At 51.6% G+C, this 13,735-nt stretch overlaps 1 protein-coding gene across 1 annotated transcript; it reads right to left on the bottom strand.

The window, feature by feature from the left end:
* Window positions 1-87: 87 nt before the first annotated feature.
* On the bottom strand, window positions 88-11,696 carry LRIT1 (leucine rich repeat, Ig-like and transmembrane domains 1). The gene is made up of 4 exons (XM_075559161.1): window positions 11,575-11,696; window positions 8,308-8,774; window positions 2,555-2,860; window positions 88-1,058 (listed from the first exon to the last, which is right to left on the bottom strand). Exons 1-4 carry the CDS (start codon window positions 11,694-11,696, stop codon window positions 88-90), a joined length of 1,866 nt encoding a protein of 621 aa, XP_075415276.1.
* Between the last annotated feature and the right edge of the window lie 2,039 nt (window positions 11,697-13,735).

A 13,735-nucleotide genomic window follows, 5' to 3' on the forward strand; every position in this document is an offset into this window, starting at 1 on the left:
ATTACTGCGGGTGGCATGGGTCAGGGTGGTCGTGGAAAAGGGAAAGTGGAGATGTTGTCGTTGTGTAGGAGAGGGGAGGCAGCGTCCTCAGCAGTAGTACTCATGGATGCGCCTGGTCCCCAAGGCCTGAGAGTCCAGGCTGGTCGTGGATGAGAGGAGCCGGTCGGCCTCGCCCAGGCTGCACCGAGACCGGCGCTCAGAGCCATCCTCACTGCAGTCGGGCTGGCTGAGAATGCTGTAGGTGGCCGCGGGAGCCCCGGGGTGCGGGGAGCCCCTTCTGCGGCAGCGCCTGCGCAAGGCTCCACCGCAGACAAACAGCGTGAGCGGCAGCGCAATGACCGCGGCCACGCTGCCTGCCACCACGTTGATGAGGCGCTGCGCGCTCTCAGCATCCGCCACCTCGTCGGTGCTGAAGATGACACAGTGCTCCTTGCGCGGCACCAGGCCCTGCGGGGACACGCATGCCACGTACTTGGTCTGGGGCGCCAGCCCGTCGAGGGTGACGCGGGTCTCGCCAGGCTGCACGGCCATCCGCAGCATGTTGCGCTGCCCGAAGACCGCGTAAAGAACACTGAAGACCGTGGCGCGCCCCACCTCGGGGGTCTTCCACACCAAGGACACGCTGTGGTACGTGTTGCCAACGACCTTGAGGGACCGCACCATCTGCATTTCCTGGGGCCCTGCTGGCCCGCTCCTGGAGTGCTCCCCGGGACCACCCATTGGCAAGCGCTGGTGGGCTCGCTCCTCCTCGCCATTGGGTGCAAAGGTCCAGAGAGCCGGGGCAGCAGGCTTGGCAGCATGGAGGACATGCCTGGCCGCCAGCTGCTTGTTGTACGCTACCGCTTCTGCCCCCTCCTCTACCCTGGCCCACGGGGACTCGGGGCCTCCACTCTGCTGGGGGAACACCTGCGCCTCAGTGACAGTCAGGGACATGTGCATCTCTGAGACACCCAGGAAGTTCTTGGCCTGACAGACGTAGTCTCCAGAATCTTGGTAGGACACTGCCGGCAGGCCCAGCAGGGCCCAGCTCATGCCATCCCGGGAGACTTCCTGGTGCACTGTGGAGAGAGAGGTTTCGTGGGTAAAGGAGGGCACCGCCTCAAGTTCACTTCCAAAGCAAGCCCACCGTCCCCATTGAAACGCCTGGTACTCGTAGAAACACTGGCAATCCCTCCACGTGTCTGAGAGGAGTGAAGGGAACCAGGGTTACAAATTCAGGAAGTCTCTGCAGTGCCAGGTGGGAGCAGAGCCTAAGAATGGTCAACTGTCAAGGTGTGGGAGGTTCAAACTGTTCTAGAGGACGGGGCTGCCACTGCAGTGACCCCTTGGAGCAGGGGACAGGTGTGTTAGGGATCAAAGGTCAACAGGATGCAATGTGGAAGGGGTCCAGGGCAAAGTACTCTGCTTCCCTAACCTCACCGCCACTGCCCTTCAATCATAGCATCTCCAACTTTCTGTTTTACAAGAAAGAGGTTTGCAAATTAATTTCAATCCCACGTTCCTAGAGCAACAGAAGCCCTGGTGGCATTGTGGACGGCTAACCTCAAAGCTGGTGGTTCAAGCCCACCAGCTGCTCTGTAGGAGAAACACTAGACTGTCTGCCCCTGTAAAGATGTCCAGTCTCAGAAATCCTATGGAGAGCCGGTATGAGTTAGAATCCATTCAATGGCAATGGTTTTAGAATCCATTCAATGGCAATGGTTTTTGAGGGGGCTGGGTGCTTTGTCTTAGAGCCCTGGTTTCCAACCTAGTTTCAGGAGACACAGAAGCAAGCTGGGAGGGACTTGAAGTGTTCTGGGTCTAGTGGTGAAAGTCATTCGGTTGTAGAGTGAACCAGGTCATGATATGAACCCAACTTCTCCATCTATGAGCTATATGATGTGGGCCATGCATGACACATCTCAAAGCTTCCGTTTATTCATGTGAAAAATAGAAAAGATCAAACTTGCTCGAGTTTAAAGTCCCTAATTTCATAATGTACTTAGCGCAGCGCTAGAGTTCGGTAGATGCTAACTCATATGGTTCATGATTCCTCGTGATCACCAGCTGCTGTCAAGTCAACCCCAGCTCAGGGTCACTCTGTGTGTGTCAGAACAAAACTCTCTTCCGTAGGGTGTCAGTAACTCTTTTTGGCAGGTACATCAGCAGACCTTTCTTCCAAGACACCACTCACTGACTGCATTCAAACTTCCAACCTTTGGGTTAGCAGCTATATCTGGTAACTTTTGGAACCACTCTGAGACTCTTAGTGATACTTTCTTAATGTTTATAACCGTGAAAGATATAAAACGCAAATCCACTAAGTGTCGCCAGCAGACACTCTTGCTTCGCCCAGAGTGGGGCCACAGTGGTTCATGGGTTGTCATAAGTTGCCATGAAAACCATTGTTAACCTTCAACCCACTGCTCGTGCTCTACCCCCTGGGTAGTCTTCCCAAGTCCCCTCAGAGAGATGGGTGTCAGCTGGCTTAGACCTCCTTGCTGTCCCGGTCCCTTCCCGGTATGGGGACCCTCTAGTTTGAGATCGTTGCTGCTCAGTCTCTATATTCACATACCTGTGCCATTGAGCGGATGCCCGTTGGCTCTGCTCCAACTCATCTCAGGAACAGGGACGCCAGTGGCTCCACAACGTAGCAGTGCTGTGCTGCCCACAGGGGACTGGAGGCTGGCCACACTCGGGTGAACCTCTGGGCTCTGGCACCTCCTGAGTTCCAACTGATTGAAGGCCACCCCAGCGAGGCTTCGTGGGCTGGCGCACCAGAGCCTGGCCTCAATAAATGCCAGGTGAGGGGCCCACGCATCCAGGAATCGGACCAGGTCATAGAGCCGGCAGTCACACACCCAGGGGTTGTCCTGCAGCCCTGCAAGTAGACATGTCACATGCTTACAAGATTGGTGATTACTACTGTAATCACTTAGAATGGTGTGATTTCTGCAGTTACAACAAAACCCAGTTCTGAAAATGCTTCCCTGACTCCTGTCTCTGTCCTCCCAGAATAAATGGCCCTTTCAATGTTCCTCTGTCAGTGAGCGTGGCTGCTTGGAGCCCTTAGCCCTTTGACACGGGCTCAAATGGGGGTGAAAGGAGGAGCAAAAGGGCCATGCATTCAAATTCTGTGACAGAAAAACGAACATCTCCACCAAGCTGAAAACAGGGCATGAATCCCACCTTGTGGGAAACAGAAAGATTTCTTCCAAGTCGTCGTCCGCAAATATGTTAGACTTAGGGTACTGCTTGCAGGGAATGATAAATGACTGTCAAGTTACCTCCCTGAAGGCAGTCATTTGCCAGAGTGCTGTCTGGTTCCACCACAGGTAGTCCCGCTACCTGCTGTTAAGGACAATGGGCTACTTCTCCCTAAAGGCTTGCGACCATTAGTCTGGTCCCTGTAGGTGCTGTTTACACCCTGCTGATAATGGTTTCTATGGAGATCCAGAGAACAAACTGGCTCAGTGACATCCAAAGTTAGGCTGCCATCCTGAATCTAGGACCTTGTCACATGTATATCCCCCAATCCCTCCCCTTCCTATTACGTGGATATATTAGGCAGATAGGCAGGGATGGAGTGTCTATTGACCCATGCCAAGAGCCAAGCACGAGAACAAAGGGCGGTGCACTGCACATGCTGAGAGACCTAAGGTTTCCCGCGGTGGGCATGGGTGGGCGTTAAACCTGGATTGGCCCACCTGGGCCAGGTGAACTCAATTAAGCCAATGGGGTCGATCTTGGGTCATCCACCACGCCTCCCGGTGGAATCCTTGAAAAGGCAGGAGCCCAGAGGGAGAGAAAGAACTTGGGAGGGAGAACTTGAGACAAGACTTTTGGAGGAGAACTTGGGAGAGAGATCTAACAGAGAGTCGCAGGGAAAGAAATCTTTGCATGACACTGAGCAGTCTCTGACAGGCTGCATGATCTGGAGGAATCCTATGGGTGCCGTGTAAGACCTGAAACATCTTCTAACTCATTAAACTCACTTGGATCACAAGCCCGGCTTCGGCGTGAATTCTTTCTCGTGCGGAGCCAAGGACAGAGGTGTAACTCTATCTCCAGAGAGATCTAACAGATACCCCTAGATCACCCCCCTCCCATTACTGTATTACTATAGCATAATCCTTTCCATATGTCATCACTTGTAATTAGGGGGCTTGCACGTCCCCAGAGAATATAAAAGCCTTGGTTAGCAATAAATATTTCTCTCTCCACATGGACCACCAAGTGAGGTTGAGGGGAGCATGCTACTATGAAATGTGTCTGACTCCATTATTTCAATCTCTCTTCTATTTCTCATGCTCTCTATGACTTTACTGTAATATTTATTTATTATCGCTGTACAATTGTGCCTACCGAACCCCTGATGATGTGTTAGGGGCTGGTAATCCTGACACCACCTTGTCAAAGAGGCTCATGTGGAGGGAAGTGGGCATTGTGCCCTCCTAAGACATGATTGCTCGTTACACATTTGCAAATGTAATATTAATGCACGGAGTGATATTCCCCCACCCCCACAAAGCTGTTATTAAACTGATAGTGTGTCTAGTAGTCTGTGATGTACATATATTTGATATATTTGGAAGGGGAATGTCATGTCAGAAGGCTGGGTGGGGGTGGGGACTACATTAAAGATCTGAAGACACAGCTGTGAGTCCCAGTTCCTTTGAAGTACAAACAGGAAGGATGCCATTTCCTTCTGCCACCTCCATCCACCTCCTACCCCTGTAGTGTCTACCCGATAGAAGCTTCACTTAACATTTCATCTGGAGCCCAAGATTGGTCACTGCTTAGCTCTGGTAGGTCTCTAAACTACATGGTCTTCACCTCATCACAAGGTCCTGAAACAAGTAATTCAAAAGGCAGAATTAAACAACGGCGAAATATTTACCTGCAAACTTGGTCCACGTTAAACACATTGGCCAATTTAATGATAAGCTGCTTTTCACTGCTGTTTCCCGGAACACAGAGCAAGGCCCACAAGCTGGTAGGCAGCCTCGGATGGTGTCCTCACTCTCTACTCTTGGGAGCGAGGACTAGCCTGGCCCGTTAGAGAGCATCCGATTGGCATGCCAATGCTTCCTGTGCGCAGGCCGGGAGCCAGCATCTGTCCCCCTCAGCACCAATTCTAGAGAGACGTGGGTACATGTGTTCTGTGTGGCATTATATGGGTGTAATTCCACAAGGGGAACAACCTACATGTCCATGAAAAGAGAAAGAGCTAAATAAATGGGAGTCTAACTCTACTGCAGAACACTGTATAGCAATTATTTTAAGTGAAGCTGGTCCACTTATGGTCACTGAGGAGGATGGCCAAGAGAGATCTGGGGGCAGTGTTTTTACTGCTGGCTGATATATACAACATAATAAGAATTAATTTTGACACTTATATGTATGTCTGTGCTTGTAAATTAAGACAGGAGATATGTAAGCAAGCATGGTAACAGTGGCCACCTTTGGGAGAAGGCAAAGGAATTGGAATAAGAAGAAGGGACAAAAGGCTTTAGCCTTTCCTGTAATATTTTAAATGGTCACATAAATCCATGCATGTGTTATACCATTAAAATGGATTTTCCATTACGAGTTATGCCCATGTGTGCTACCATCAGGGCAAAAGTAGGTGTCTTGGGCAGGAAAGAAGGTGTGATTTACTGGGGAAGCAACTGATGGCTAGGAAAGGGGAAGAAATCAAAGAGACAGAAGGGTTAGCTGGTGTCTCATGCTAACTCACTCAACATAGAGTTGTGAAACTGGGTCCTAAGGGGTCCTTCCTTCCTGCTTACATGACTTTAAAGACCTAGTGCATCTCCGTTTCGTCATAATGCCTGGCTGTTGCTCTCACCCCTGACATGGCTCCTGGAATAGAGCTGCCAGATTTAGGAGGTAAAATACAGGGCGCCTAGTTAAATTTGGATGCCAGGTCATCCACAACTTATGTTTCTGTATAAGCATGCCCTGTGTGATGTTCTAGATCTGATTTGACAATACTAGGAAAGGGGCCCACACTTCCATAGGGAACCACCGTGGAGCGGTGAGGGTGATTAAGAGGAGAGGATCCTGCCTCTATTTCTTGAGTCCTCCTTGTAGGATGGACACGGGGCCTGCCCTGACTCTTATTGCGTCTACACTGGTGGCAGAGGCTCTGGGGGAGAAAGGTAGGATTAAGGAGTCTTGAGTTTCCCCGGCTCTGAGGCCAGAGGCTTTCTTGAGGAGGAGATATTTGGGAAAGCCACTTCTGAAAACAGAGTAGGAAGCAGAAAGGCTGGGCCTCAAGCCCATCTAGTTCCGTTCAACCATACCCAATAAAGCCTCTACAGATGTCTTTATCATGTTGCCACATAAGATCCAGGACATTGCAAAGGCTCATACTCACTGCCATCAAGCAGACCCTGACTCATAGCAATCCTGCAGGACAGAGTAGAACTGCCCCTGTGGGTTCCTTAGACTTCAACTTTCTCCCAAAGAGCCGCTGGTGGTTTTAAACCACCGACCTTGCAGTTAGTAGTCTAATCCGTAACCCACTACACCACCAGAGTTCCTTGCAGAGAATCAGAAAACCAAACTTACTGTGCTCAAGTCGATGCTGACTCATATCAACCCTATAGAACCCAGTAGAATGGCCCTGTGGGTTTCAAGACTGTAACTCTTTATGGAGGGAGAAAGCTTCCCTTTTCTCCCGCAGGGGGGTTGGTGGTTTGGAATTGCTGGCCTTGCAGTTAGCAGCTCAATTTGTAACTCCTACTCTCCCAGGACTCCTTTGCAGAGGGTCATAGAGAACGCAAATATGGCGCCCTCTGTTGAACAAATGGGGTTGTGGGTGGTAGACTTGGGTTTACAGTGCTGGTCTGTATTTGCACTTCTGCAAGATGCTGTCCTGGGGGTGCAGTAGGCTAACTGCTGGTTGCTAACCTCGAAGCTGGTAGTTCAAACCCACATGCCACTCTGCAGGAGAAAAATGAGACAATCTACTCCTATGAAGATTTTCATCCTCAGAAATCCTAAAGAGTAGTTCCACTCTGTTCTTTAAGGTCACTGTGAGTCAGAATCCAATGGGAATTTTACCTCCTAGGATGGTGTTTGAATCAACGTCTTTGAGGGGTGACTCACTGCCATCGGGTCAATGCTGACTCATAATGACCCCTGTGGGTTTCCAAAACTGTGACTGTTTGCGGGAGTAGAAAGCCCAGTTTTTCTCCCATGGAGCTGCTGGTGGCTTCGAACTGCTGACCATGCAGATCACAGCCCAACCTGTAGCCATGAAACCACCTTTTGAAAATGACCTTTAATGTCACACCAACACAGACAGGAAAGAGAGAGCAACTGACAAAGAACACAGATGGCCATCTGTGTAGAGCATGCAGAGAATCCTCTCCAAGAGGGGCATTCATGTGCTCGGAGTTCAACTGAAGCTTGGGCTCCCCAAGAAGTGACTCTGAGATAAAGATTAGCATGCACCAAGTGAATTAAGAGGAGGGGGGCCCGTAGGACCTGCACTTGCAGAAGGGAAAGGAACAAAGGTGGTAAAGGAAAAGAAGGGGAGGCTAAGAAAGAGAAGTGGGGCTGTGATGGGGACCTGGCCACAGCCTCAGTTGACACCTGGGAGCTGCTGGGACTGAAAGATCCCATCAGATGAATTCCAAATGATTGAGCTTTTAGACTCTCATGGTGCTAGATTTTAGATGAGGCCATCCCTAGAAACGGTATAGTCTTTGTTGAAGGGGCTATGCCTCTGAGCCAGCCTCTGACTCTGGATGGTGGCTGACAGCACTCCCTGTCCTTCCTGAGCTGAGATCACAACACATGTCTGTCTTTGGCATGTGCATCCTGTGTGTTCAGCACTGCCTTCTTCCCTACCGTGTCATCCTGTGAGGTTATTAGCACCCTCCCTTAGCAGAAGCTGAATCATTTGCCAAGGACACACAGGTAAGAGCGACAGAGTTAGGGTTTGAATTCCAGCCATCTGACTCGGAGATTGAACTCCTGACCCTGCCACTCTGTGGCTCCCACTCCATCTCCACTCACACTTGGAAACAAAACAAAACAAAATCGCTGCCATTGAGTCAACGCTGACTTGTGAGGGTTTGCCATGGCTGGTTTCTCAGGAGAGCCCGGGGTCTGTCTGCTGAGGAACTCCTGGGTGGGCTCAACTCTTCAACCTCTTGGTAAACAGCTGAATGTGCTCACATTTGCATCACATGCGTGAAAGGTATAATTTCCATGTTCCAAGTCAAGAACCATGACTCATAGAGGCTTGTGTAACTTGCCCCGAACCCCACAGCTCAGCTGGGTTGAAGAATAGAAATCAATAGCATCCTTTACCTAAGACCAGCCTCGCTCGATGACCAGGCAGCAAGGGCCCCACCTGCAGGTGGGCCCAGGTGCCCAGCAGCTCCTTCGGGAGCCTCATCAGCTGGTTGCTGGAGAGGTCCAGGAAGGTGAGGTTCCCCAGGAAGCGGGCGGCCTCCATCGGCACAGCAGAGAGGCGATTGGCCTGCAGGTCCAGTAGCCGCAGTTGGGGGGCATCCCTGAGGGCTGCCCATGGGAAGGTCACCAGCCGGTTCCCTGGGAGCCGCAGCTCACGCAGGTGGGGCAGGCCACGCAGCATGTGGGTGCTGAGGTCACTGAGGGCATTGTAGGGCAGCCACAATTGCTCCAGGTGAGCCAACAGGCTGAAGGCCTCCCCAGGGACTCTGTGGATGGCGGTTCGCTCCAAGCGCAGTTGGCAGGTGTCTGCAGGGATGAAGGCTGGAGGCAGTGTCATGTCGGGGTCATTGCACACCACCGTCCTGGTAACAAACATAGAGGACGGTTGAGAAGGGGCCCTACTGCATTGGACGCCCACCCACACCGCCCAACTTCCCACAGAAGCCTCCAAGAGGTCATACCCGAAAGGCCCTGGAGGGCCATCTGAAACCCCAGAGGGTTATCTGAGGTCCGTTCACTGGTGGAAGGACCCCAAGCTCGAGAGCTGATGTCCCACCCCAGGGCCACCCCATCTATGCTCCCCAGAGAATGAACAGTGAATAAACCCTAAGTTGGTTTTGTGACCAGTTGTGTACCTTGCACATGTCCCAAGTCGTTAAATCATCCCTCCCTTCTTGTAGCTGTGTGGGCTTTTCTTCATTGAAAACTACATAGCTGCTAGGATAGTGGAAGTCTTTGGGCCTCTCTAAGCCTGAGGGACCATTGATGATGAGATTTCTCAGAGCTGGGACTTGTTAATCCTGCTGCTTATGATTGAGTTTCTTTGCTCTCTGGCCCGGCAACCTCTCGGTCTCTAGTTCCCCTTCAGGGTAGCTAGCACCTCACCGGGAAGGCATGGCGTTTAAGGCAGATAGGGTATGTGCAAGTTGAGGGTGTGTGCACGCTCAGCTCAGGGCCATACCGGTAGGGCAGCCTGAGGAGGCCAGTGACACAGACTATTGGGGATTCTGCACCCCACTGCTCCACAGAGATAGAGTGCATTTTAGGCAGCGCTCCCTTCCACCTCAACAGGGACTTCCTAGACTTGGTGCTATCGAATTGAACACCAAAAGAAAGCTGAGGAGAGAAAAACAAGAAGCAGCCCCTGCTCTAATGCAGTGTATAATTTAAATGTGTGATTTATATAATTGCCAATGTCCGTTTACTTGCAGAAAGTAAGACCCAGCCTGAAAAATGCCCAAGAAGAAGGCAAAGCTCAGAGTCAGCGCATCAGGAGGCCAGTCCTTGCCCAGGGCCAGTTTCACCTGGAGTGCCTCTGTACCCACCCTGCTTCTCTTTGATAAGGAGGTCATTCTTTTGAGATGTCATTGCTTACAGCAAACATCAGGCCTTGCTGTTGCAACACCCTTCCCATCAGCATCCACTAAGTTTAGCCCGCATCAGGATCTCGTTTTCCTGTAAACTGTGACCACAGAAAGACACAGATATTCCTCATGTCTGGCCTCAGAGTCAGTGGGTCTGGGCCATGTGCTCTAGACACATACACTGAATCCCTCTTAAATGCGGCCATTCAGAAAATTATCAGATTGTGCCCCTCTTGCCACAGTGTGCAATCTAGGTAGAGAAGAAAGAGCAGCTAAGGCACGGATGTTTCCAGATGAAATATGCAGATTTGGGTGCTGCTGGGAGGAAGCTCTGCTTGTGGGTGAGGGAGGGGACTGATGGGGTTGGGAGAAAAGAGTCAAGGCAAGCATCAAAGGAAACCAATAAGAGACTAATGCAAGCGTGACTTCCAGGGGGGCAATTGTGCATGAAGAACATGAGCCTCCATGCGCCCAGACCGAGCTCTTAGGTAACCCCATGTTGCACATGGCAAGGGCCTCTGGAGAGAGGACAGTGGCCCAGGCGGCACAAGCATGAGCACTGGAGTCTCTGAGGGCTCTGGATGAAGTCAGCCGGATGAAGGCTTCTGGCAAGTCAGGCAAACTGTGCTTTCAGCCAACCGGGGCTTCAGGATTCCTATCGCCTCTGAGGCCTCACGCCTTTACAAGACACACCGAGGAGGTGGCCTGCTGCACACCGGGCAGACACTTAATGAGCTCTCATTCCAGAGGTGGGAATGGTCACTGCCTGATGTTAGGGACTCTAGGAATTGGCCCTGGAAAGTCATTTTTCAGCCGAAGGCAAACTGCTGCCTGCAGCCGTCTCTGGTCCTTGCTGGTGGGAGGAGATCTGGAGATGGAATCAGAAGTCCTGTCTTCCAGAACCTGTTCTGCTTCTGAGGCCATGGGACCTGGATGGAGCCCCTTTCTCTGTGTGGTGGGGGTGGAGGATTGGGAGCCCTCATCGCCTGGATCATGCTGTCCTTGGTCAGGGGTCATTCCCCAGTCATCTCAGGCCTCATCCTTACCCTCACTTGGGGAGTTAATGTGTACCTTCCATATTTGGAGTTCGAGCCTTGGATAGTTGGATCAAAAATTGAGCTCTTTCCATTCTTCAAACCATATGTTAGAAACTGCTAAACAGAAGGAACAAATGAACGGTGGCGGGAAATGGACAGTCCACAGCAGCAGGGGGCATCGGGAACGTGCCAGGGGAAGGAGGACCAGAGAGGAAGGGGCGAGAGGAAATTCCCGCAGGAGCTCCAATACGTAAGGAAGTCAAAGAGGGCCAGAGGGCAGAGAGCATCTGGCCTACAGTGAGTGGTACTCGTGAACTTGCTAGTCCCAAGCCGGAAGAGACCCAGAAACAGGGAGTACATGAAGGCCTGGGGTAGGAGGAGACACCCGAAATAGGATTGGGTTAAGGAGCGATACAAATAAAAGGATGGAGTGGAAGAAGCCACAGAAGGAAGAGAAAGAGATAAGAGAGGGCAAGTACCTGTCCATCTCCTGTTTCAATTCACCAGGAGCCTGAAAAGGGGCTCTGGAAGGATTTCTAAAGCTTGAAATCCCATGCCCTACACCCATGTGGCATGGTTACTTCTGAGAATTGCGCAAACCCTGCTTGCCGATTATAATGTCATGAAGACCACTCCCAGAGCGCCCCTAAGCCTTCAGGGCAGAGGTTAGGGGTCTCAACCAGCCATAGGAGGAGAGCCTGTATCCCACCCCATCCACTCAGCCCTGCTGGCAGAGTCCTTCCCGGCTCCTGGTGGTGTACCTGGTCCTGCTGCCATCACCCAGCATACGGAGGCTGCAGCTGCACTGTGAGGGGCAAGAGCCCCAGGCCTGGGGGAGTCCCCCGATGACCAGAAGCCAGAACATGTGCACTGCCATCTTCATGTCTCCCAGCTCCTCTCCAACTTGGGCAGGCCTGTCTCTGCCTGCTCCGTCTCGCCAGCCTTGAGAGCCCAGCTGTCCACTTGCTACCAGGGCCCCTCCCGAGGCCATCAGATAAACAGAGAGAGGAGGGATTAGGAGAAGAGCTTCAGCCACAGCAGTCAACAGCTTAGTGTTTCCCAGAATCCCCCCCGTCCTGAGCTTTGGGGGGAGGGACCTCCCACAGCCACAGCTCCAGGCTTAGAGAGCTCAGGTGGGTAGGCTGCATCTAAGGACATACAGTTACTATACTGACTTCCCACCTGAAAGTCTGCCTGCATTAACTGGGCCATGGGCAGCACAGAAACTGCCAGGTGCCTGGGCTCAGTGTGGGGTCAGGGGATGGAGACGGAGCTCTGCTGAGACCATGAAGTCATTCAGAACAGGTTAGGTTCTGATGCCAGGCTCTCTGGGTTCAAATCCCAGCTCTTGCACTTAACAGTCCATGGCCTTGAGTGGATCACATAATCTCTTTGCCGCATCTGCCCTCATCGGAAAGTGAAAAGTAACATTACTCCCTCCAGGGTGGTAAAGTACATTCAATAACGCCCCTGACCCCAGGTCTTGACAGGTTGTGTGGTTGTGGTTGTTGATTTCCATAGAGTCAGCCCTAACTCTTGGAAACCCCAGGTCCTGAACGATCCTTATGATCACTGACCTCTCCTTGGCCAGCAATTGCATTTTCCTAATGAAGCATCCAAAGTAAGAGAGGCAACATCTAGACCGATACTTTGTGAGCCAGAGGGTTTCATGGGTTAATTTTCAGAAAGTCTCCAAGTCTTTCTTCCAGGTCCCTCTTAGTCTGGAAGTTCTGCTGAACTCTGCCTACTGTGGGCAACCATGCTGGTATTTTATACCAGTGACACCATGTATAGCAACATGCAAGCCACCGCGATGCAAGGAATGGACAAATGGGGCATGAATAGTGAGTGCTCAAATATTGCTTGTACTTGATGATAATGTGCTCATGGAGGAGTAATAATATCCAGATATTTGGGGGTGGGAGTTGGAACTCAGAGAGCGTCCCGTGGGCTCATGCGTTTTGCCAGTTTGCTGGCCAACAGCTGCTCCCCGAGTGCTTTGGGGGTCCACACACTCATCACTCGTTTGCTTCAGCCCTTCTGGTAATGACAAAGGCACGGGGCATTTCTGAGCGAGGGCAGGAAACGTCTCTTTCTCCATGTAGCGCATGTCAAGGAGGGTTCCAAGAGTGTCTCACAGAATGGGGAGAGAAGAAACTTCTAGTTTCACTCATGGCCCCCACCCCCAACCACATCCCACCACCGCTTGCTCAGGACACCAGTCAGGTAATAAGTCAGCGAGAATCTCAAACACACACTACCCTTCCCTCCGATTCCTTCCTTCATGGCAACACCGAGGCTTTGCTCTCTCGGGCATGGTCCGCATGCCTGGCTCCCTGGAGTCTTCCAGAGGGTTCTTCAATTCCTCGTGACCAAAGGCTTGCCAAGCACAGCCCAGGGAAGTCTGGTCGTGTCTCATTTCCTGGGACCCACCGTGCACACATGAAATGTCCAGCTCCGTGCAAGACCTGCTTGACAATACTGACCCAGACCAAATGCTGGTTCTCATCTGCTGTTGCTTGAATGATGTCACACCAAAACATGTGTTAAAGTGTTAGCCCTGGCACCTATGGATGCTGGTGAAGAATGTTGAGAGTGTCATGGACTGCGAAAAGAACAAACAGATCTTTCTTGGAAGAAGTGCGGCCAGAACGCTTCTTGGAAGTAGGGACGGCAAGACTTACTGTCACGCACTTTGGTTATCAGGAGAGAGCAGTCCCTGAAGAATGACATCATGCTTGGTAGAGTACTGAGGCAGCAGAAAAGAGGAAAAATCTTTGACAAGATGCATTGACTGTCCCCACCCCCAGCCAGTCCTGGGGCTTTGGGACTTGGCTCAAGGGGAGTCCCTCTGGGACATGGGGGTACAGTGAATGGTATGACTCTTTGCTGGGCATGCCCACACAGTAGGGTATGCTGGGC

This window comes from Tenrec ecaudatus, chromosome 10 (genome assembly GCF_050624435.1).
Source record: "Tenrec ecaudatus isolate mTenEca1 chromosome 10, mTenEca1.hap1, whole genome shotgun sequence".
Taxonomy (NCBI): domain Eukaryota; kingdom Metazoa; phylum Chordata; class Mammalia; order Afrosoricida; family Tenrecidae; genus Tenrec; species Tenrec ecaudatus.

Excerpts from the sequence above, each read along its gene's own strand:
- LRIT1 (XM_075559161.1), bottom strand. The coding sequence starts at position 11,696 with ATGAAGATGGCAGTGCACATGTTCTGGCTTCTGGTCATCGGGGGACTC. Across the intron at positions 8,775-11,574 it reads GGTGATGGCAGCAGGACCAG|GACGGTGGTGTGCAATGACC; the intron begins GTACACCACCAG and ends GTTTGTTACCAG. Across the intron at positions 2,861-8,307 it reads TCGAGCGAGGCTGGTCTTAG|GGCTGCAGGACAACCCCTGG; the intron begins GTAAAGGATGCT and ends GTCTACTTGCAG.